Raw genomic sequence first — 24,040 nt, forward strand, 5'->3', positions numbered from 1 at the left:
TAAAAGAATGATCAAGCGTTCGAAAAGATTGATGAGATGTATATTGCATCGTAGCAAGCCAAAGCCTTGATCTCAACATCTTATTCGACCCACAAACACGCTTACTCATGACATTCGCCACCCAACTATCCCAATAAAACAGAGGAGATTACGTAATTACATAAGTATGAATCGGAACCAAACAATCTTTTTGGATCAGCCCATATCCCCGACGTTTTTCAGTCAGTTGCAACCACGTATGTAACTTGCTGAAAAATGTTGAGATTTGAAGGATACACCGTTCCATTCTTATACTGAGGAGGATGGATGATATCTCACCTTGATATTAATCGCTATATATATATATATATAGAGTTGACACACTCAATCTCATTTAACTGAGGAAGGTGTTACTGTTTAAGGGTCAAGATGAAATCCTTGTTCACACCGTTTCCTACACCGTTAACGAATAGACAATGGTTTTATCTTTTGGTACTACAAGGTGTAGGAGCAGGGGTGAGTTATATTTCATGGCTGAGGAGATATTGAAACAATGCTGATTATGAAAACTGGTGAGATCAGATTATTGACGGAGGAGCAAATTTCGCTGTTGCTTATGCTAGTAAATTTCACCATTCGTTCCTCGCTTCCATCGTACGTTTCGGAGCTGACGAGTTGCACCAGTGTATCATAACCAGAAGACGATCAAGGTGAGTCTTTCGCCACCAGTCCTGTTCTTCGTCTCGAAATGCCAATCTACTTTTTCCACCTTTGTCATGTGAAATGTACTTATTTTTTTACTGCGTGGATGTACATCTATAGATGTGGGTATTGGCGAAAAATACGTTAGCAGGAGATTTAGGCGTTACACCTATAATACAATGTTTAGCTTCAATGTTAATCACCTCAACACTGGTTCACACTGATATACATCATCTTGCTATTGCACCTTTACCTTTCGTCTGGCCACATGTTGAACACTTACCTGATCCATCGGAAATCATCAATCGACGGAGTAAGAGGAATAACCGTCAGAATGATAACAAGGTATCAAGCTCTTCTTCATCTTCTTCATCATCCTCATCACCTTCACATTCACCTGCTTCACCTGCACTCATAGAAGAGGGTGACCTCCCTTCAACCCCACAAAGAGGAATCAAGCGTGGATGTATCTACTACCTCAAGATGTTGATTAGATTCATATTCGAAGGAACCGAGAATAACTGTTTATCACCACTATCAAAAACATTACCTTTAAGGATATTTTTAACCGCAGCACAAGGTGCTGCATTAGGTATGATATTCGGATTACCGTTATTCCTCTTGTTCATCGTCGTATTAGGTCCAATATACAAGCGCGATAATATAGTTGAAGTGGGCTGGAAATGGTCTCCTATGGTAATTAAATGTGTATATGGTTCTGTACTGGGTTGGATAACAAATCCTATTATTGCAAGTCTGGCCTTGGGTAGTCAAGCTGAACATCACTTAGTCATCATACAGAATCAAGATGTCGAAAATGGGATTGAAACTGAAGTCGTAAATGGACATGAAGGAGGTAATGCGAATGAAGCTGGAGTAAATACCATTCACGAAGAAGAAGAAGAAGAAGAAGAAGCTATTCAAAATTCAGGTATACCCTTACCTGTCGGATCACCAAAATTACCTGTACCTACTAGTACGAGTACACCTACGAAATCGAGGATGCGTAATAGAACAATGTCGAGTTTATCAAATATATCAAATCCTTCTAGACCACCTTTGACTGCTAATATATCAAATTTACCAATCACATCTTCATCTTCAATTCGAAGAGGAAGTTTCTCTTCCATACCTTTACCTAAAACACCACGTTCAGCACCTCTCCCCACCAACGAAACCTTCCTTGCACCGCCCATCAGTACGCCAATATCAGCAGCAGGTACCCCAGTCAGACCAAGGAGAGATAGAGGAGCGACTATATCTACTTACATTTCTACTGAATCGAATTGGAGTTATGCGCTAGGTGGAACAGGTGGAAGAGCTCAAAGGAAAAGACCAAGAGCAGCCAGTTCTTTGAGTGGACGAGGAAACCCGGTCAACCAAGCTGATTGGAACGATCCGACATCCCCGCGGTCCAAAATGCATAAAGATGTCAAGAACGATTCTCTCAAAGCTGAGAATACAGAACAGGGGGTTGGAAGTGTGGCTTCAAATGTAGATGCAGGTGTATCAAGCGATCAAGAAACAAAGAAAGATCGAGTGGCTGCATGGGATGTCTTTGGAAACGTCGAAGGTGCAGCTTCACCTTCCGAAGCTCAAGACAGGGACAGCGGTAACGAGAAAGGCAAGGGTGAGAAACGAGTATAATAGTGCCATGAGCGAAACGTGATATTCATCAGAAATTAGATAATGAGATTCATGATCACAATAATAGAATGTAGAATAGAGATATGTGTCGGATTTTAAAACATCTGATCGAGCATAGTATGCATTTCGATTCTCACGGAAAACATCATTGACTAACATTCTTCATACCATCCACTAATACCCTATCCAGTTCGTCCCGTCAATCCAGCTACTGACAAAAATACTGGTCTATGAGTACTGGATCTACTTTCTGTTCTTTTGGTAGTAATGGATAAGACCGGTAGTCTGTGAAGTGGAACGAGATTAGCGCGCTAAGGTCAGAGAAAAGGTTCTGTAACTCACAGAGCTGTCGTGGCCTGAAACATCACTCTCTGATCCAAGTTGCTTGAGAATGTTCTTAGCGAGAACCTAGAAAGATGTTGTAGATCAGCATCGAGACGCGTATCACGGTTCATAGAAGCTGGATGCCGAAAGTAAGATCGGTTTTACTCACCTTACCAAGCTCGACACCCATTTGGTCGTAAGAGTTGATACCCCAGATAGCACCTTGTACGTGAATCTTGTGTTCGTATAGAGCGACAAGAGCACCAAGGGTACCAGGAGTGAGTTTTTGGAACAAAATGGAATTTGTAGGTTTGTTTCCTTCGAAGATCTTTGATTTGACGAGAGCAGAATTCTTGGATCCTTCGGCACCAAGTTCTTCGATTACTTGTTGTTCGGTTTTACCAAATGCAAGAGCTCTAAATGGTGAACGTAAGTCACGAGTCAGAAGCTAGGAACATCGTGTAGTCTTGAGGGAGATCACTTACTCAGGTTGAGCGAAGAAGTTGGACAATAAGATCTCGTGATGTTTACCTCCGGAGATAGGGTTAAGAGTTTCAACGGGGGCAAGGAAATCGCTGAGAGATGGTCAATCGTGATATCAGTTACTGATCTTTACTACGAAAACATAACTAGCTTACGCAGGAATGAGCTTGGTACCTTGGTGGATGAGTTGGTAGAAAGCGTGTTGACCGTTGGTACCACTTTGTCCCCAAATGATGGGCTAGAAACGCAAGGATGCCAGTCAATATCGCTAAATCTCCTTATAAAGTGGAGTCAACTCACTCCAGTCTCGTAGTCTACTCGTGATCCATCTTTGGTAACGCTCTTACCGTTGGATTCCATATCACCTTGTTGGAAGTAGTCGGCGAATTTTTTGAGGTATTGGTCATAAGGAAGAAGAGCTTGGGTTTGAGCACCTGAAAATTCATACATAGTCAGCGAAAAATCCTCAATGAGATAGTGGATACGCGTTTGACCAAAAACATGTACTTACCGTAGAAGTCGTTGTACCAGATACCGACCAAAGCCAAGATCACAGGCAAGTTCTCTTCAAGAGGAGTGGTCTTGAAGTGTTTGTCCATCTCATGCGCACCATTCAACATTTCTTGGAAGTTCTCGAATCCAATAGCAAGAGCGATGGAAAGACCGATAGCTGACCATAGGGAGTATCGACCACCGACCCAGTCCCAGAATGCGAACATGTTTGATTTAGAGATACCGAATGCTTCAACTGCCTTTGTGTTGGTGGATAAAGCTACAAAGTGTTTGGCAACGTGTGCTTGCTATACTCACACAAACGTAAACAGACGATCATCAGTTTGAACTCATGTTTGTGGTCAAGTAAGGGTAACTCACGTCTTTAGCTTGTTCCAAGAACCAAGATTTAGCACTTTCAGCATTTGTGATTGTTTCTTGAGTAGTGAAAGTCTTTGAAGCGACGATGAAAAGGGTGGTTTCGGTGTTACAGAGTTTGAGGACTTCAGCTAAATCTGTACCATCGATGTTTGATACGAAAAGAGTTTTGAGATCACGCTTGGAGTAATGTTTAAGAGCTTCAGTGACCATTACAGGACCTAAGTCTGAACCACCGATACCAATGTTTACAACGGTATCAATTGATTTTCCGGTATAACCTTTCCATTGACCTGATCTAACTGAATCTGAGAATTCTTTGATATGATCAAGTACACCGTGAACTTCATCTACACCTTCTTCTGAGATTTTGAATCCGCCTTTGTCTGCAGGAGGATTTCTCAAAGCCACATGAAGGACTGCCCTATCTTCAGATGTGTTGATGTGTTTACCGGCGAACATGTCATCTCTGAATGATTCAACGGATGCTTCTTTGGCTAATTCGAAGAGGGCTGAAAGGACTTCGTCGTCAATCAAGTTCTTGGAGTAATCGAGAAGAATGGATACATCAGGTGAAGATGATTTGAACGATTTGGAGAAAGTGGAGAATCGCTTAGGATCAGATTTGAAGAGTTCCTTCAACACAAGTTTGGATGACTTGGATGAATGAAGCTCTTGAAGCTTTTTCCATGCTTGGTATTCTGTACCAAAACATCATTAATAAATCTATGACGTCGATAAAGAAATACTCACGAGTAGCAGGCTTTCCAGTGGACATTTTGACTTGATTGCTAACAGAGTCTGCAGCTACAAAGAGCGATAGGAGAAGTATGAGAAAGAAAGTTGAGGGGAAGAAAGGGAAGATGAGAAGATGAGAAAAAAGCAATTGACACTACCAAACAAGGTCGGGCCTATTTCCTTTATGTTGTAATCCGCGGATGTACGTTCTGGAAGGGATCTGGATGATCCGTGCGATTGAGCCGATTACAAAAATTTCCTAATCATGCCTTACCCCAATACAAATTATTCCTAGTCATCCATCAGAAAAGTCTACCCCCCTTTTCTCCCCCGGTCCGTGCATCCGTCCCGTTGAAATACTTGATATGACCGCTTTCAAGATGATCCCCTTCCTTATTACGTAACTGAAGAACCTCTCGCTCCCAATGCCACTTTTGTGGAAATCAACCTTGAACATCAAAGTAGTCAACTTGCCATGGTTGAAATCCACAAGAAGAACACCTTCGCGTCAACATCTCACGGATTTCACGACCGACTGTTCACAGAGAATATCCGTGTGACCAGTAAATACTCAAGATGGCACCTGCTCCAACAGGATTTTCATTTTCGACACCTTCCGGCGGCTCACCTTTTTCGTTCGCTCCTCAGTCTCAAAAACCGCCCGCATCAGGTCCATCAACATTCCCACTCGGTTCATCCAGTAGCTTCGCTGCCAAACCTTCTGCTCCCGCTTCAAATCAAGATGCGGACGGTATGGACGAAGACGAAGCAATAGAGGATGGTGAAGATGAGGATGAAGTTGAAACATGCTATCTGCAACCTGCTGCGTATCCAAAGGGGGAGAAGAAGAAATGGAAAGCATCTGGAAGAACTATAAGTGCTACTGTATCTCCCGCGGGAGGAGAGATAGCATCTTGGGTGACAAAGAAGGTGAGCTCGGAATTTCAAAGAGATTATCATGGATCATGATTCAAGCTAAATTGGGGCTGGAAATAGCCTGCGTCAAACCCTAATGAACCATCTCAGCTTTCTTCAACTTCTTTATCGATATCGGATAGAACTATATTCTTCACCTCATTGTCCTCCCTCCCAAACTCCTTGATTCAGCTTTACACAGAATCACACCTTCTGTTTACTTCGTTGCAGCAAATAGTAGCTGAATCGCATTCAAGAAGATTACCTTCTGTGGGTATGGAGAAGATCGCCGAAGCCTGGGACAGAAGAGGTAATTTGGTTGGGGTGGAAAGTTTATTAGGTCCTCCAGACGCAGAGACGATCATGCATATGCGTAGATTGGCAGATCTGTATTTGGATCAACTAGCGGAACTGAAAGGTAATCAAGACGTAGATGTGAGTAGACAAACTACCGCAATTAACAAGAGGAAATCAACTGATCTGTAGATTAATCAGGTTGAACTCAGAACAAGATTCACAGCTTTTTATAACATCCTCAATCTCGCTGAAGTCTTATACCTTCCTGTGGACGGTAAAGGCGAAGGACTAGTCGGTGAAGAACTCTTAGATTGGGTAAATGATGTTGACCCAGGTAAGTTTCACCTGATCTTTGTCTTTTCATATTCGAGAATGAAACTGACATGGCCATATTCAGCACCGGATAATTCGCAGGGTAATGATATAATGTCAACTAAAAACCCATGGGATCATCCTTCGTTCTTCCCTTATGTCTCACGATGTATCCTTCGAGGCTTTCATTTACCTGCCGCATCTTTCCTTCGATCATTAACCAATCATTCTTATACGCCAATATCAAGATTAGCTTCATTGCTAGCACAGCATCTATCGATAATCCCTCGATCGACAGAAGAACGTTGGAGAGTCGACTTGGAGTTCCTTCAGGCGCATAAACAATGGTTAGCTAAATTCAGAGCTGAGTTAGCGAGTTTCACAGGAGGAAGAGGAAGGGGTAAATGGTTTGAAGTCGATACATATAGAGCGTGGGAAAGCGATTTTAGAATCGTAGTAGAATTGATGGAAGGTAAACCCACTAGAATATTGGAGGAAGCTTCGGATTGGAGGGAAGCTTTAGGTGCCTGGGGTACTTTGGTAGATGTCGATATGAGAAGAGATCATTTACCGTAAGTTGCTCTTATGTCGATTATGTCGTATTGAGAAAAGCATAATTGACATTCTGACTACAGCGAGGTAATGGCGATGATATTGGACAAAATACCAGTAGACACAACCTTGCAAGAAGATGCCATACAATCAGCGCTGTGTTCAGCAGAGATTATCAAGGTAAGCTGAATTCCACCATTGATACACGGTATCTTGGGACTGACATGAATACTCAGGCATTGATGGGATGTTATGATCTCGATATATGGCTTTCTGCGCATTTGGGGGATTTGCTAGACAAGCTAGAGCTAGTTCCAGATGATGAACAACGATTCGAAATTCCTCTACGAGATTACTTCTTACTTGAATACGCAGAAATCCTACAAAATAATCCGAAATACTCTGCATTCTGGAGAGTCATATGTGATTACTTGAATTATGCCGGCCAAGAAGGACGTAATAGGTTGAAATCACATATCATGCGTATATCCATATCGTTGGATAGTACTCAGAAAGGTAAAACCAAACAAATCGATTCTCAGACCGCAATCAATCAAGATGAGGGTATGGATGTTGAAGAAGAAGGAGAATCTAAGGAGATACAAGAAGCGGTCAGACTATTAGATGAAGTCAGAGCTGCTTGTGGTGAATTCAAGTTGGAAGAAGAATTCAAAATGATATCTCAGATCTTAGCTGGGAAATTGATTCGGATAGGTGAATATGGGATGGCAGCTTCGATGTCAATGATGGCTGGAGACGGTTGGGCTTTATCAAGAATCGCAGAAACGATTCTGGATGCTTATATATCTGACGGTAAGTCTTTTCTCCATTTTTGAAGAGCCAAGAAACTGATGTTGGGTCTGTGGTATATCTAGGAGATGAAGAGTTCCTTCGATTAGTCGATACTCTTCCGCCAACACTATTGAGTGAAGCGCCAACAGCTCTAGCAGAATTACAAAGTCAACTAGATCCATCGTCTGGTTTACCTGATTTACCAGCAACGTCAGCATTAAGCATCTTCGCATCGAGACTCACGTTCTTATCCGAATTCAGAGATTACCTGTTATTTTTAACTCAAGGAGCGAGAGATAGAGCGGCGTCTAAATTAGTTGGATTGTTGACTTCTGGCATTGCACCCGTTGGAATATGGGCAGTGTTGTTGGTGGAAAGTGTTACTTTACTTGAAGGTAAATAAACCTGATCGTTCTTATTCGTTGAACGGACGATTAGGCTGACACCGACTATCAATCTACGTCGCTCAGATTCGGAAATCCTGTTCTCATCAAACGAGACATTTGAGCTTCTAAGAGTCTTGGAAGAAGTAAAGTCCAACGCTACCTTTGCTCCATCAGACTACCTGTTGCAACTCATCCAGTATCTCCAGCAGATCAGCAAAAGTAAAACTGATCAAGCAGAAAATAGCCAGAAGGGAATGAAGATAGGGTTTGAGGAAGGATGGAAGAAGTTGGATGAGGTTAGATTAGCATTAGCCAGGAATTTAGCTAGAGCCTTGGTCGGTGGATTTGATAGTCCATTCTGAGGTAACTTGCAGTACATCGCTATATAACAGCATCTCGATGCAAGACACAGGATATGCACTGTGAATATCCAGTAGACCCCTCAGATCCGGATTATGACCTGAAACTGTAGTTTGAATATGCCGTTATTCAAAGAGATCTACGGGGTGCAAGAACACGAAAGAAATCAAAAGCGCCACCGCGTAAATCTCATTCACCCGTGGACATTTCAACTAATATACCCTCCTGCTTATTGTTCCTTCGAATGTTGCTCCTCTGACTATCCTTCAAACCTTTTCATCTTCTGCGAAACACACTTTCTAAACTTCGCTCTTCGAATCTCAGTAAGCAACTCTCAATTATACGTATAACATTCCTCTTTCCTTGAAGGAATATTTTCAAACAATCAATAATAACAACAACAGTGTACGCTGGTCGTCACTTCCTCGATCACCCGAGACCCAAAGATCCAAGACCTGTACTTCACTTCCCTTTGATCCCCCTTAGTAATTTTGCAACAAACAAGTCTTCTTCGTTTTTTTAACCTATCCTTTTTGCTCCCTTGAAAGATAAACGACTTTTACACGTCTGTCATACACGCATTACATGGACGGATTGACGATACCTCAATTGGGACAATGAAGCTATGATATTCCTCATTTAACGCACACAACGCCTTTCACAACAAGAAACACGATCCCAATCTCAAGTACACTATAACACAATGTCATTACCATTACCTTCTTTTCCAAATCATTCATCACCTGCGTTATCATCGTCACATTCGTCATCAACGATGACACCTACACCTTCAACTTATCAACAACAAAACAATCTACGCGTAAATACAGATTTTCACAACAGTACCAATAGCAGATTAAGATCAAACTCAGCATTATCACCTAGACCTACACCGGATTCGTTAAGTCCCATAAATACTAATCTTGGAGGAGGAAGTGGTATGCATGGATCATCAAGATCATTGGGTTCATCTCTGAATGATTATACATCTTCAACAGGGAAAGGAGACGGAATTTCTGTTTCCCAATTATCATCTGTCTTGGATGAAGAAGATAAGAATGATGTCATACTAGCCATACGTGGCTTGAGAGGAGGAGGATCTTCTCCTTCTCCTTCAACCTCAAGAACCCCAAGTCATAATGGTAAAATAAGAAATGGTGCGATCAATTCACCTGTATCATCAGGTGCAAATCAGAATGGAAACGGTCCCCCACCGACTGAAGAGTTCATCTTAAACAAGATTAATGATATAGCTCAGAATTCGAAAGATGAAGGTGATACTCTGGATATCAGTAGGCAAAATATGAATAAAATCAGTGACAAGATGGTCGACCTCTTTATCAGAGGAGTGGGTAAAAACAAAAGAGGTGTTTGGAGGTGAGTCCGCTCGTTCGCTTGTTCGATTGTATACTCGTTATCTGCCTCCTTGAAAGAAAGCACGATCATCGTTGTTCATGACGACGTGTTGCTGACATGGTATACCATTTCCGCAGACTCGCATTGTCATACAACGGTCTTACGAATGACTCGATTGCGGATTCTTTCTCTTCGCTGTCCAGATTAAGATATCTGAACCTGAAAGGGAACTACTTGACTGAATTCCCAAAGCCCGTAGGTGTTCCTCCCTTTTATCTAGACATCGTTGATCGGTCACTGACACGTAAGTCGTCTGTTCATAGATTACTGAAATAGCCAGTTTAGAGATTCTGGATTTGTCCAAGAACAAAATATCTGGTTTCCCTGAACAGCCTGGAAGATTAAATAAACTCAAAGTGCTTTCACTCACCAACAATAAAATATACACCTTACCTGGATACATGGTAGATTTCACAAGCCTGAAAGTATTCAAGGTAGATCAAAATCCTGTTGAATGGCCTGTACGTCATTCCGTCTACTGATGTTCTTCTTTGCCTGTCACTGATTAATACCGTGCCTCTCTAGCCAAAAGAAGTCCTCGGTCCCCTTGCCGAGAGTGCAGATCCATCGAGATCGAAAAATACTGAAGCTAGCTCTATGAACGGAGGCAAAGACAGGAAGGATGAAGATTTACGACCGTGGATAGAGAATATGAAGAGCTGGATGAGACAAAGAGCGGTAGAATCAGAAAGGCTGTTACAGCAAGCTGAAGATATGAATCGGGTCATAGAGTGAGCTCACTGTCTTTCTTACCGATACCAGTATAAAGCTAAACTGCGAATGATCAATCCGTAGCGATGAGCCTCTTAGTGCTACCTCGATGACCACATCCGTGTCTGCTAGATCTTTCGACTCGCAGATGGGCTCTCCCAAGGTCACATTCCCTGCCCAGGAAACTGTCAAGCGAGCGGCGCTCACGTACCAGTATGATAACGCACAACCACACACTCCTACGCGCCCATACATAGCAGGCCGTGATCGATCAGCGACTTTGTCAGACGATGCCCTCGCACGCAGCTTTTCCCCGGGACCTAGTCAATACTCCCCTTATCGCCCTCGCCATAATCGAGAACAATCCTCCTCATCGTTCACTTCCCCTCCATCAGCGTCTACTGAATCTTCCGCTCATTCCCGCATGCCATCTGGTAGCCTGCCTCACCCGCCTGTTCTCCCAACCGGCCAGGGTCATTCACGAGGAGCAAGCTATACAACCACTCAACGGTTGAGTGGGAACCTCACCGTCAAGAAGTCTCTGCCTGATCTGAGACAGAGTCACGCGCAAATCATCCAAGATAGGAGAAATGAAGGACAATCTACCGAAGAAAACCGTCCCTTGGGTTTGGGAATAGCTGCTCCGGGAGTACCAAAATTCCAGCTTCCAGGTCGAGGCTGGGCAGGTGATATGATGCGATCACCAACCGATGGTCCAACATTATCGGGACATGAGCGAAGTAGAGTGATGAACCGAAAGGGTTCGATCGAGATGATTCGAAGAACATCGGGAGATATGAGCGCTCAAGTAGCGGAGAAACGAAACAGTCAAGATGGACCTCAAATCGATGAGTCGAAGAATTCTTACTTCCGTCGATTGAGTACATTGCCCGTCTCAACTATATCAAAAACGATACCTGCTGCTCTACTCAAATTCATCGATGCTGTACGAGGCATTTTATATGCTCTGTCGCAACTTCATTCAGCGCTACGCCAATATCTCGTTTTCGCGGTCAACGAGCGAATAGCAAGTGTTTTTTCCAGAGTCATGGAACCCGCTGGAAACTATATGAACAACCTCATCAACGCTTTGGATCGATTCGACTCGATGTCAAGGAGGAATACGCCTCCCGTACATGCTATACGAAGCGTTATCGAAGCTGCGAAAGAGAGTGTGGCTGTGTTTGCAAAAGTGATGGCTGTGTTGAGGATGCAAATCCCCGCACTGAAAAGTAACGATGTCAGATATACCCGAACGTTGTTGACGATGATTTATGGATCAATGGCGGAAGTCGCTTGTTCTTGGCGAAATATGGCACCTCTTTTAGTAGAAATCAGGCCATTATTGGTGATAGATGTAGGCGGATTAGCTATGAGATCTCTGGGCGGAGTGAAGATGGCTCCTACTGCATCGTTGAGTGGTCGCACACCGATCTCACCGATCATAGAAAGAAGAGAATCGCAATCTCCAGCTTCCGTATCGAAATCGACTGTAGGAGGTTCACCACTGGTACCTCAAGTAGAAGAGTCGCCGGCGCCAGCGAGCACCAATGCTGCCAGTCTAAGGACAATGGGAAGGACGAGAAGACAAGCTGGATCCTTCTCTTCACTGGATGTGGAAAAAGGCATGTTGATGGGCTCACCTGGTGGAACGAAAGCAGCCGAACTAGCTACAGACCAGTTGTCTACACCTGGATCGTATCTTCGACATCGTCCTTCAGAATCTGCAACAATCGTACTTGATCAACAAGCAGAAGAATCAGAAGATGAGATTGAAGCTCCCCCACCACCTCCCTTCCCAGTCAGCACAACATCGCCAAATGGAACACCCTTCACTGTACCAGGCACACCACCAGACGTCATGCCCTCCCATCATCCTATCGCAATGGTCCCCACTCACTCCAGACAAGGAAACCATCATCCATCTTCTTCATCAGGATCAAGTCATGCGTTATCTTTTGCAACCGGTAATCCTCCACCGCCGACTCGGAAACTCTCAGTGGACGTTCGACCACCCACGCCGTCCTCAGCGAGTGTCTTCGATGAAGATTTGCTTGATGTCATTGAGACCGCAACAGATATCGCTTTTACTTGCTGGTTAAAATTAGCTGAAGATGTTGGAGCTTCTTCACCACCTTTCAGTAACGGTCCAACAATCCATCAGAAATCAGGTTCGCAATCCTCCATATTGAGCAATGCTGAATCAGCTAGACTGGGTCATCATCCATTTACTCCTATCGATAATCCTCGTCGACCACCGACGATATCGCTCAAGCATCACTCCGAATTGTTACACCTGTTATCTATTGCCGAACAAACCACAGCTGGATTAAGGGAATCATTGATGGGACTAAGAGCGAACCCGACCACTTATACCACGACGACATTATCTGATGATGCACAGGCATTCATAAAAACAGTGGTTCAAGTTTCTGTATTGGTGAAAACGATTTCCGCAACTCATAATTTCCCAATGAACGTTAGACAAGCGTGTAGTAGATTGACTCAATCGACAAGGGAATGTGCGATCTTGATTCAAGTTTCAAGTTTGAGACCAACGAGTTCAACCCCTTCCGGAATAACTATGGGGATACCAATGTCAGCTAACAATACGAATAGTAGACCATTATCACCTATGTATCCCTCTTCAAGATCACAAGAAGATTTAGGTATCATACCGCATTCGGCAGGATATAACAACTCCACAATGAGTACACCTTGGGATCCAAATCATAATCAACGGGAAGGCTTAAGAGGTTTACAGTTGCCTTCAAGACAAATGGCTTTAGGTAGAAATAGATCTGCAAATCCCGTTCCTCCAATCAATGGCAATACCAATAATACCACCATGCAAAATCAAAATCAGAATAGATATGGGGATCATCCAAGAAGTGCTCAACCTAGTCAAGTGGCTTTCTAACGTAAACTCATACATGATGTAGTACCCAATGATCATGTATGATTATGACTTCCTTAACGGATGCTGCGTTGTGCCGAAGTTTATCGAATCGTCCTTCATTCAAAAGTGGATGGTCACTTTCGATTGAGGTTGACGATGTTAAAACTGATTATTCGATACATTGTAGACGGAGTCTTCGAACTATCCATCTAACTTGTTTTTTTACCTTCCAACGGTCCCACGGCTCCTGCTTCCTGAGCCTCCTGTTCCAATTGATCCGTTCTGTCAAGTGTACACAATATCAGCAGAAAACCTTCAACAGATATATGAGATGCAATGTCCAATTCCACAAAGTCTTTTGAAGCGATGATGAGCATCAAGTCAGACCGAACTTGAAACTTACGATTTCCAAACTTCTTTTGTAGCATGCATTAATTCATACAATTGACCAACTTGTTCTTTACTCAATTTTTCAAACGAATCAGTATCTAATCTTCTACCCCTCCATACACCTTGACTATCTATCGTCGAAGCTTGCAGTTCATCCAGATATAATTTCCATTGTGATAAAAAAGCTATTATATGTAATGGATTATCTGTTGATCGAGTTAATCGGAATTCTGATTTTATGTATGAATCACCCATAAATCTCATTTCGAGTGGTAGATAGCGATGAGCTCTGAGTAATCTTCTATAAAGCCTGTTTTGTTAGAATCCATATCTTGTCAGCGAAAGATAACGCAGAGAACTTTGAGGGGGAGAGCAGATACCCATCGATAACCATGCAACAAGTGGCAATTACTCACGGAATAGGAGGAATCAGTTGTATAGATGCTTGTTGCACCGTTAGTGGTAGAGGAGGAGAAGCACTTGCTAAGCGTATAAGTGAAGATCTCATATTTTCTATATTGGGTTTTGGCTACTTCCAGTATTGTTATTGTAATATATATGTCTGTCGTTAAAGATTTACATACAGTCTCCAAAGTTCATTTTCCAACATCACACTACATCGCAGAGATCTTCTCGATCTGGCCACAGAGAAAAACAGAAAAGTGATGACATCCTCGGATTGCAATCTCATGCTGATTTGATTCCGTTGTTTTATCATTTTATCGGCATGAGATGGGATTGGTCGGCCGATTTATCCGAATAATTAATCAATCAAAAGTCAAAGTTGTTATCCCGTCTTGATTAACATTGACCGTCACCAATTGCATCGTGTCAAAGAGCTTGTAGTCCCCCTCTTCAGTCCACGTCTCAGCTCAATCCCAACGTACTGCACATTCTCTACGGAAAAATCATAACATGGTGGGTCTTACGTCTCCCCGTCACACTTTTTCCTCATATCTCCTGTCCGGTGATACCGGCTCTTCCTGTCATTGAGCGGCCGTCATATCTTCCCGCTCTATTGTACCTCTCATCAAATTGCATGGTCGTGTCTCCTTCCTCTCTTTGTGTATGGGACTAATTCACTCTACAGGTCTTACTTCGTTCTACACCCCTTCTTGCTCGAACAGCTCTGCGCTCTTCTCGACCATTAGCGTTCGGTATGGGATCAGCTATGAGAGGTTACGCTACTCCCGCAGGAATCGAGAGGATCAAAGTCAAGAACCCGGTAGTTGAAATTGATGGTGATGAGATGACCAGGATCATTTGGAAGAAAATTAGAGAGGAGGTGAATGACTTTGCACAAAACATTTTCTTAGAGCATGAAAAGCTGATTTTCAATCGTGTATAGCTCATTTTACCTTATGTCGACGTTGATTTGAAGTACTATGATCTGGGTATGGAGAACAGAGACGCTGTAGGTTACTTTAGTCTTGTTTGACTGCAGGTCTATAGAACAATGCTTATATCCCGACTTGATGATGTCCAGACAAACGATCAAGTAACAGTTGATTCAGCCGAAGCTATCAAGAAGTATTCCGTCGGAGTAAAATGTGCTACCATCACTCCTGATGAAGCCAGAGTGAAGGAATTCAACCTCAAAGAAATGTGGAGAAGTCCAAACGGAACTGTAAGTACAACCTCACTCATACCCGCATTTGAGCGGATGGTCATGAGTGACAGCGGATCTGCAAAAGCTGATTTGTGAATAAATAGATTCGAAATATCCTGGGTGGTACTGTATTCAGAGAACCTATCATTCTTGACAAAATCCCTAAACCAGTACCAGGCTGGACAAAACCTATCGTCATTGGAAGACATGCTTTCGGAGATCAAGTGAGTAATCTTTGTTACATTTCCCTATTCCAACCAAAATAAGGCGGACGACGACCATTTATGTTCTGGTTTTACGACCCGAAGAAACAGTAACTGGAGCTGACAAACATATCATGCAGTATCGATCAACAGATTTCATCTCTCCAGGTCCAGGAAAACTCACCCTCACTTACACCCCTGCAGACGGAGGTAAAGCAACCGAGATGACCGTATATGACTTCAAAGGAAAGGGTGTAGCTTTAGCAATGTATAACACCGATGAGTCAATCTACGGATTCGCTCATGCGAGCTTCAAAATGGCCTTGAGCAAAGAGATGCCCTTATTCATGTCTACCAAGAAGTGAGTAGTATTTCTGATAACCGTTGAGATGACTAAGCTGACGAGAATCGTGAATTTAGCACAATTCTGAAGAAATACGATGGTCGATTCAAGGATATCTTCCAAGAGGTATATGAGTCGTAAGTGACAATCTATTCCGTGATCTCGATAACAAATATTGATCAAATTCTCAGGACTTACCAAGCCGACTTTGAGAAAGCTGGTCTTTATTACGAACACAGATTAATCGGTGAGTGCAGTATAAGGCTTCCATTCACGTGAGATGGACACGTGCTAATTTGAATCAATATAGATGACATGGTCGCTCAAGCTATCAAATCATCAGGCGGATTCGTCTGGGCATGTAAAAACTACGATGGAGATGTCATGGTGAGTCAGCTATCTACAACGACAGATCGCAATTAAGCTGAAGAATAATACGTAGAGTGATATCCTCGCACAAGGATTTGGTTCTTTGGGAATGATGACTTCTGAGCTCATCACACCTGATGGAAAGACTATGGAGGCAGAGGCTGCTCACGGAACAGTCACTCGACATTATAGACAATACCAAAAAGGAGAAGAGACTTCCACAAACCCCGTAGCGTCAATCTTCGCATGGACTCGTGGTTTGGCTTTCAGGGCAAAACTAGATGATACGCCTGCACTTGGTGAATTTGCGAAATCACTCGAGGAAGCTTGTGTTGAAGTTATTGACAAAGACAATATCATGACAAAAGACCTTGCATTAGCAATGAAAGGGAAAGCTATGGGAAGATCGGACTGGGTCACAACAGATGTGTACATGAAGAAAGTGGAAGAGAGGTTAATCGAGAAGCTTAAGGCTAGAATATAACCGAGTGTGTTTGGGAATGGTTTCGGATAACATCACGAGTGTTCAAAGTACAATCCTGATCTGTTTGAGTAATGTGTTTACATATCGTATCATAGAGAATCAGGATCGGGTAATGTCATGTCGATGCATCTTGATAAATCTCAGGTTTATGACATTTCACTCACATGTCGAACATGTTGAAAAAACCTCCACTTTCACACGCATTACGTAACACAAAGATTTCTGCAACTTTGTCTGTTTTTGAGAGTTTGTTGCTATTTTTGCGAAAAGAAATGACAATATCGTCTTTTAATGAAGAACTACCGTTAGCTAGACTAGAAATAATATTGCTTGCCCAAGTAGCATCAAGGATGGCCTCACTATCGACTCCTACGCAGCTAGCGACTTTCTCACAGCCCCATGCTTCCAGCTCGAAATCATCGCATATCACATTGAACCCAGTGATTGGCGATTCAGGATGTGCGGTAGCTGCAGTCAAGGGAGATGGTGTATGGACGTACAACGTGAGTAACCTTACAAACACGTTCCGGTTTAATTTCTTTATGTGAGGAAGACGCTTGCTGATCGTTCCATTCAAATAGTTGAGCACACTGCGTCCGACAACCTCATTCACCGTTCCCCCTTCAACTGTGTTTACTACTTCTCCGATAAGTTACTGGTCAACTAAGTTAACACCTACGACAGTGGATGTCGCCGAGGATATGGACGTAGACGATGATGAGGAAGAAGAAGGCAAGGCCGAGGTAACGGGAGAAAAGGAGAGGATCACCATGATCGGTGTTGATAAAGAGATCTGGGCATGGAAAGGTGACGACGGTGATAAAGAAGTGATTCATGTATGTCACATCATCACAGCAGCTATCGCAGCCTGCGAGGAGAGCTGACAAATCCTTGGTTCCCTCGCAGATCGGAAAATCAACAAAGTTCCTCCATTTCCTTCAGTCATCAATCTATCCTGTCGTCGCAATCTCGACGAATAACATATACCTAATCGACGCTGAATTCAAAGCTCAAAATTTGACCATCCCCTTTCCATCCAGTGATATAGTGTCTTCCCGCATCTTATCCCCGAAAGAGAACAGTGCTAGACTAGTCATTGTAGATAAGGAAGGGAAAGTAGCAGTCTATCATCTCATATTGGAAGCTACTCCACGTTTAGAAAATGTCATCCAAGGCAAAATTGGTGAGGGCAAATTAACGTTTGCTGATATAAGTGAAGATGGTTCAATAAGTGCTTTGGGTGAGTTTCTCTATCTCTACTTTTGGGGCTCGAGATTACGATGCTCATCGTCTAATTTCCAGACGAATCAAATAGACTTTACACCAGGGAGATCTCGAGTTTGTCATCCGCTTTAATCCCCTTACATCTGAATCACCCTTCTCCTACTCCAGTACTTTTGTCTTTACCCACAAAAGGGAAACCTCTTATTTTATTACCTACTCTTCATCCGACTCCTTCCATCTTATTGGCAATACCATTGTCTACTATCCCAGCTGTCCTCAATACAACTTCGATATCAACTTTCATCTCCACAGGCGCAATAACCAATATCTCTATCTTGTCTACCAAGAATGGAATCATAACGGTTGGAGTAGTATTGAGTCATCTAAACAGTGATGGTGAGAGTGGAAGAAGTGTTATATACACCACTGAGGTAGTTATACCTGCAAAAGGTATCGGGATGGGAATGTTATTAGGTACTAAAGAACAGACGGAAACATATTTATCACCTTCAACAGATAGTACGGTGAAATCACACAAGACTGAAGTCGAAAAAGCTCAAGATGAGATATTGCAAAGAATCACAACGGCACTCAAGAAGAATGATATTCCTGCCGTCGAAAAAGCTTGGAATGATTACGTCGTCAAAGCAGATCCTTCAGCTTTGACGGAGATATTCGTGAAGAAAATCGTCAATGCAGTCTTTTCAGCTGCATTAAAAGACGGGAAACTGAATGGTCCTTACCCCGCTTCAATCGTGAAGGGTTTGGTGGAGAGAGGATTGATCAATGATGCCATGTGGAAAGAGGGAGTAGTAGGGGCTGGCTTGTTGCCTTGTGGAGATTGGGTGAGTATCGTTTTTTAAAGTTGTCATTCTCGCAGATTGTCTATTTCGCCCTCTTCTGTCCTCCTTCTCTCGTCTGCTCGCTTCCTCTTTCCTTTATCTTTTACCCTGCTTCTCCCTTTTATCCCACTTTGGATGACCGTGATCTTCATACTAACATTTGATCAAAAGGATACAATTCTCGTTTGTTTGCAAAATTTACGGACAATCCCCTCAGCAACCCTTGTGAAACTCCTTGAATCTTCATTACACCCTCTATCCGGGTCTTCATCGCCAAAAATATCTAATCTCCTACGATCGATCATCTCATCACCTCCTGCACCGACATTCCGACTAGATATCCGACAAAAGCTATCTGTAGAAGATGCAACTTCTGTTCTCGAACAACTTGTCTCTTGGGCTGAGGAACATGTGCTACGTCGTGATGAAGGACTGAGAGGATGGGATTCAGGTTCTCCTATGCCAGATCCTGAAAGTCTCCCATCACTCAACTCAGTAATAACGTATTCATCGTTATTGCTAGATGCTCATCTACCTTCCTTTTTGTCATACGAACCATCGCATACATTGTTGGAAAGATTTCAAGTTTCTCTAGAACCTTTGATGGCTATCCAGACGGAATACAGACAATTAAGGGGTCCTGTCGAAGCTGTCTTGACACTATCGAGAAGAGAAGCAAGGAAAGCAGAAGAAAAACAAATGCAACAAAACTCAAAAGGTAGACAAACCGACAGGAAGAACAATGGTAAGGAGAGAGGAGATACTGGTGCCAGATTGCCAGAAGAGAAAGTCGGTAAATGGAAGGTGGAGGATTTGGTGTTCTAGGTATTCACACATATTGTGACTGTGAAAGGGTCGGAAGAATGTATGAATAGACATTTTTACCCCATACGTTTTATCGTTGTTGCTCGTTTCCACTAGCGTCTTGTCTTAACGGCGCATCAAACCCAATATTAAACATGTTTCTAGCCTTTGGGATATCCCCAAATCGTCTTCAAGTGACCGTGCCGTCATAAGTGGGAGTGACCATGATGGGGGTGATGTTTCCAACTGCTCAGCCAAGCAGGGGTTCAAACCAAGTATGGTAGTCGGCCAATCTCAACTATATCTCCCCTCTGAGTTGCTCAAGCGACGAGTTTGCGAGTGTCATTAGATCAAACCACCGTCCGTCTTACGAAGAGGGATACTGTCCATGGTCAAAACTGGGTTTCCTTAGGAGCAATTTTCAGAGATTATCCATTCTAATCTCGAGGCTGAATAATGGCGGATATCTATTGATTCAAAGGATGCCACTGAGCCGATGGTCGGCGATGACCATAATTGAGGATCAAGGAATGTGGCGGAAAAAGGGAGTCTGTCGATGTAGTGGACCGCCATAGCATGAATATATCTGTAACTTTACAGGTACGAATGCTTTGCCTGTTACAGCCCCTTAAAACACCTTGAGTAGCAGGATACATAGCAACAAATTGAATAGTCAAGCCTGCCCGATATAATGTTTCATCATCACCTGTCGGATTTCGGACTTGACTTGAACACCCTACCAAAACAGGGTAAGTTGGGGTGAAACAAGCGAGAGATGAAGTTTGAGAATCATTGTCATTTACATCGAAGTCAAAATCTCCGTCGCCGTTCTCTCCGTCTCCGGATGATTGTTCGCTTCGAAATGAACAGAGATCTGCTTCGGCAAGAGACTGGTGTGATGGTCGTGCTCATCTTTCCAAAGGACTCCATGACGTCAAACACCATCAACATTCTGATTGTTGCCAACCTAAGCGAGGCGAGTATGTACGGTAGGTCCTTTCAAGGCTGTGCGAGGTGAGAGAAAACAAGAGAGAGTGAGAGTCCAAATGATCTGTGTGATTCAGTGTATCCCAGGAACGTGTTTTCATGATACGTGTGTGTGTGAAACAAAAGGGACCGTGCTAAATCATTTCGATTTTACAAAGAAGCACGGTGAACTGAAATGATGGATCTTTCTGTTTACTTCCTTTCTGGATGATCTTCTTCATCTCCATCTTTACCGTATTGCTCATATATACGTGTATTGATTGTCCCCTCTCTTTTCCACGGATCGAAGTCCTCGTCACTTATATCCATTTTGCAGTTCATACTCAAGTACCACAACTACTCAAGTTAATCAGACACTCAAGAGCTCTTTCCTCGCTGAGTGGCGCGCCAACTTCATCATGTCTGCTCCCTCCCCCGAGCCTACGGGGAACAACATACCAGTTCACCGTCGTCTCAGTGTCATACCTGGAGAGACCGCTCCTCCTTCTACTCAAGGGACTCTCAATGGATCAAGAGAATACCTTACCCAGCAAGATTCACCATCAGGAAACAATCGGATTACTCAGACTCAGGAACCAGCTTCCAAGGTAAAGTCGAAGATCGATTCAACCTATAAACTCTCCAACCCTCTCGATCGATTCACAGAACAGGAAGTCATGGACAATGCATCAGTTTTCGCGACTAATTATGGATTGGACGAACAGATCTTCAGAAAAGGTGGACTGGTGGCTAGACGACCTCATGGCTTTGAAAGAATGAAGGATTTGGACTCATTGGACAAAGAACGGCTCCGATTGGAACGAGACCATCCTTATAAACAACCTTGGTTATTGTATAACCTTGTGCTTGTTTGCTCCCTTTCAGCAGCAGTGCAAGGGATGGATGAAAGTGTTATTTCGAGCATGTTTTCTTCACAATTACCATTCCGGCTCCAATACATGCTGATTAACTGCTTGCGATAGGTGCCCAGTTGAAATTCCCCGCACAGGTAAGTTCACCTTGCCCTCAGACCCTTTCAGCCAGATGCAATGGTACTCATATCGCTACCTGGCCGCTGATTCAACCTTCTTCCAGTTCGGAATCAACCACAAATTTCCGAATCCCAAGTACGCTCATAACGCAGAATGGATCGAAGGTTTGGTCAACGGTGCTCCGTATCTGTGCTGTTCGGTGATTGCTTGCTGGTTGAATGATCCTTTGAACAGATGGCTCGGGAGGTACGTAAAACGTTTTGTCTTCGGTATTCTGGTTCTTTCTGATCAGCCTGTATAACTCCTCAGACGTGGTACTATATTCGTCACTGCCTTCATATCATTCGCTACTTGTATCCGGGCAGCCTGTACAAATAGCTGGCAGCACTTGTTCGTGGCACGCTTCTGCCTTGGATTCGGGATTGGACCTAAATCAGCAACCGTTCCAGTGTGAGTACCCTGACGCAGCAAAGGGGCAATAACGTTCTGCTAAAGATCATTAATCTTGTGTTACCTTAAGTTTTTCTGCAGAGTCAGTCCCTCACGGAATTCGTGGTTCGCTTGTCATGCAATGGTAAGCTGCTGTTATAGGATGATTATTTCGTGGCATCAGCGGAAGGGGTTTGCGAACTAAAAGTCTTCTGATATTTGCAGGCAGATATGGACAGCGTTTGGGATCATGCTGGGTGAGTGCTCTCATGTTTGGAATATGCAAAGACTGGTCGACGGCGATATCACGGAAAGTGTTAGACGAAGCTAATCCACGAACGGTTTTTAGGATACGTTGCCGGATTGATGTTCTACCATGTTGCCGACACACCCCATATCACCGGACTAAGCTGGAGATTGCAATTGGGCTCAGCTGGAATTCCTGCTCTATTTGTCATGGCCCAAAGTAAGTCTCGCTATCCTTATTACTCAATCCTACCGTGCTCCTTATATTCTTCGTCTAAGATAGCAGAATGTGCTGACCAGCTGATCCCGCTCCAGTATTCTTCTTACCAGAGTCTCCCCGATGGTTGATGTCCAAGAACCGGCACAAGGATGCGTATAAAGCCATGCTAAGATTGAGAGGAAATGACCTCCTCGCTGCTAGAGATCTCTACTACATGCACGTCTTGCTAGAAGAAGAGAAGGCTGTAGTTCGAGAACATAACAGGTTTATCGAAATCTTCACTGTCGCGCGGAATAGACGAGCTATGTCTGCTTCTACTATTGTCATGTTTGGCCAACAGGTAAGACCGATATGTTCCGGGATTCGTAGGACTGAAGAGCTGAGAAATCTTCCTATTGATCGATGACTCCACCTAAATAGTTTTGCGGTATCAACGCCTGTGTATACTATACCGCCACCATCTTCACTGAGGCTGGATTCAACGACATCTCAGCTTTGTTAGCTTCCTTCGGCTTCGGACTCATCAACGTCGTCTTTGCTCTTCCCGGACTCCTGACGATTGATAAATTTGGAAGACGACCACTGCTCTTGTAAGTGCTAATATGAGAGTGAATCAGGAGCGTCAATTGATGATTGGGTTTTATTACGATAGAATAACATTTCCGGCTATGTCACTGCTTTTGCTCTTCACTGGATTTTGCTTCTGGATCCCCAGGGGTAAAGCAAGAATTGGACTCGTCACACTGGGCGTTTACTTGTATGATATGTTCTATTCGGCGGGAGAAGGACCAGGTAAGGACTCTCTCCCCTTCTCATCAGTCGCATGATCCATACTTAACGATTTTGTTCAGTTCCATTGACCTATTCCGCCGAATGTTACCCTCTCTACGTAAGAGATTTGGCTATGAGTTTATCTACATCCACCTTGTGGGGTTTCAATTTTCTTGTTTCTTTGACATTCCCAAAACTTTTAGTCGCTTTCAAACCTCAAGGCGCTTTTGGGTTCTAGTAAGTAATTTCACACTCTCATATGGCTTGATGTTGACATTGTTGTCGTTGATGAAGTGCGGGATGGTGTGCGATCCTCTTTCTGTTGATCTTCTTCTTTCTCCCGGAAACCAAAGGATGGACTCTTGAAGAGTTAGATCAAGTTTTCTCGGTTCCGACGAGTAAACACGCTTCGTATCAACTTTACAATGCTAAATGGCACATCCAACATTACATTTTTGGTTCAAAACAACCTCACAGGCCTCTGTATCAATTTGGAGACGATGCCGAATCATCAGAATTACATACTATCTTCACTGGAAATTCTCACGCTTGAACGGCCGAACATCAAGTATTCATAGAATATGTGTGCACAGGAACAAGTAGAAATAAGCACTGTGTAGTAGGTAAAAAACGGCGAGCTCGAAATATTAGATTATCTCCTTAATGATCTCAGGTATCAGTATGAAGATGAATGCCGCTGCGATTGTATCAAAAAGCTCGATTGCTGACTGTTAATTCTAAACGAAATGTCGTACGATTCCAGCT

The 24,040-nt window shown here is 43.3% G+C and overlaps 8 protein-coding genes across 8 annotated transcripts; 6 read left to right on the forward strand and 2 right to left on the reverse strand.

Annotated features, from left to right (window-relative positions):
- Nucleotides 1-408: 408 nt before the first annotated feature.
- On the forward strand, nucleotides 409-2,328 carry IL334_004246 (uncharacterized protein; the record flags this gene model as incomplete). The annotated part of the gene is made up of 4 exons (XM_062935968.1): nucleotides 409-495; nucleotides 562-601; nucleotides 664-689; nucleotides 802-2,328. The coding sequence occupies 4 exons, from the start codon at nucleotides 409-411 to the stop codon at nucleotides 2,326-2,328; spliced, it is 1,680 nt and encodes a 559-aa protein (XP_062792019.1).
- Nucleotides 2,329-2,571: 243 nt separating this feature from the next.
- Nucleotides 2,572-4,783, reverse strand: IL334_004247 (glucose-6-phosphate isomerase; the record flags this gene model as incomplete). The annotated part of the gene is made up of 9 exons (XM_062935969.1): nucleotides 2,572-2,613; nucleotides 2,671-2,736; nucleotides 2,822-3,068; nucleotides 3,138-3,227; nucleotides 3,291-3,373; nucleotides 3,436-3,569; nucleotides 3,647-3,935; nucleotides 4,009-4,706; nucleotides 4,759-4,783. 9 exons carry the CDS (start codon nucleotides 4,781-4,783, stop codon nucleotides 2,572-2,574), a joined length of 1,674 nt encoding a protein of 557 aa, XP_062792020.1.
- Nucleotides 4,784-5,319: 536 nt separating this feature from the next.
- On the forward strand, nucleotides 5,320-8,359 carry IL334_004248 (uncharacterized protein; the record flags this gene model as incomplete). The annotated part of the gene is made up of 8 exons (XM_062935970.1): nucleotides 5,320-5,673; nucleotides 5,740-6,093; nucleotides 6,154-6,289; nucleotides 6,353-6,839; nucleotides 6,903-6,999; nucleotides 7,056-7,632; nucleotides 7,695-8,006; nucleotides 8,082-8,359. The coding sequence occupies 8 exons, from the start codon at nucleotides 5,320-5,322 to the stop codon at nucleotides 8,357-8,359; spliced, it is 2,595 nt and encodes an 864-aa protein (XP_062792021.1).
- A 701-nt stretch (nucleotides 8,360-9,060) lies between these two features.
- IL334_004249 (uncharacterized protein) lies at nucleotides 9,061-13,404 on the forward strand (the record flags this gene model as incomplete). Its single annotated transcript, XM_062935971.1, has 5 exons — nucleotides 9,061-9,734; nucleotides 9,851-9,968; nucleotides 10,037-10,234; nucleotides 10,299-10,504; nucleotides 10,569-13,404. The coding sequence occupies 5 exons, from the start codon at nucleotides 9,061-9,063 to the stop codon at nucleotides 13,402-13,404; spliced, it is 4,032 nt and encodes a 1,343-aa protein (XP_062792022.1).
- Nucleotides 13,405-13,592: 188 nt separating this feature from the next.
- Nucleotides 13,593-14,281, reverse strand: IL334_004250 (acetate non-utilizing protein 9, mitochondrial; the record flags this gene model as incomplete). The annotated part of the gene is made up of 3 exons (XM_062935972.1): nucleotides 13,593-13,665; nucleotides 13,787-14,083; nucleotides 14,190-14,281. 3 exons carry the CDS (start codon nucleotides 14,279-14,281, stop codon nucleotides 13,593-13,595), a joined length of 462 nt encoding a protein of 153 aa, XP_062792023.1.
- Nucleotides 14,282-14,688: 407 nt separating this feature from the next.
- On the forward strand, nucleotides 14,689-16,781 carry IL334_004251 (isocitrate dehydrogenase [NADP], mitochondrial; the record flags this gene model as incomplete). The annotated part of the gene is made up of 10 exons (XM_062935973.1): nucleotides 14,689-14,691; nucleotides 14,864-15,058; nucleotides 15,122-15,187; nucleotides 15,260-15,400; nucleotides 15,487-15,606; nucleotides 15,726-15,946; nucleotides 16,006-16,065; nucleotides 16,120-16,175; nucleotides 16,239-16,315; nucleotides 16,371-16,781. 10 exons carry the CDS (start codon nucleotides 14,689-14,691, stop codon nucleotides 16,779-16,781), a joined length of 1,350 nt encoding a protein of 449 aa, XP_062792024.1.
- Nucleotides 16,782-17,131: 350 nt separating this feature from the next.
- On the forward strand, nucleotides 17,132-19,672 carry IL334_004252 (uncharacterized protein; the record flags this gene model as incomplete). Its single annotated transcript, XM_062935974.1, has 5 exons — nucleotides 17,132-17,284; nucleotides 17,363-17,617; nucleotides 17,688-18,021; nucleotides 18,084-18,850; nucleotides 19,019-19,672. The coding sequence occupies 5 exons, from the start codon at nucleotides 17,132-17,134 to the stop codon at nucleotides 19,670-19,672; spliced, it is 2,163 nt and encodes a 720-aa protein (XP_062792025.1).
- Nucleotides 19,673-21,036: 1,364 nt separating this feature from the next.
- Nucleotides 21,037-23,828, forward strand: IL334_004253 (uncharacterized protein; the record flags this gene model as incomplete). The annotated part of the gene is made up of 12 exons (XM_062935975.1): nucleotides 21,037-21,538; nucleotides 21,601-21,626; nucleotides 21,713-21,855; nucleotides 21,919-22,059; nucleotides 22,130-22,183; nucleotides 22,264-22,295; nucleotides 22,388-22,504; nucleotides 22,600-22,844; nucleotides 22,925-23,094; nucleotides 23,157-23,296; nucleotides 23,356-23,512; nucleotides 23,570-23,828. The coding sequence occupies 12 exons, from the start codon at nucleotides 21,037-21,039 to the stop codon at nucleotides 23,826-23,828; spliced, it is 1,986 nt and encodes a 661-aa protein (XP_062792026.1).
- Nucleotides 23,829-24,040: the final 212 nt, after the last annotated feature.

Source organism: Kwoniella shivajii, chromosome 5 (genome assembly GCF_035658355.1).
Source record: "Kwoniella shivajii chromosome 5, complete sequence".
NCBI classification, from domain to species: domain Eukaryota; kingdom Fungi; phylum Basidiomycota; class Tremellomycetes; order Tremellales; family Cryptococcaceae; genus Kwoniella; species Kwoniella shivajii.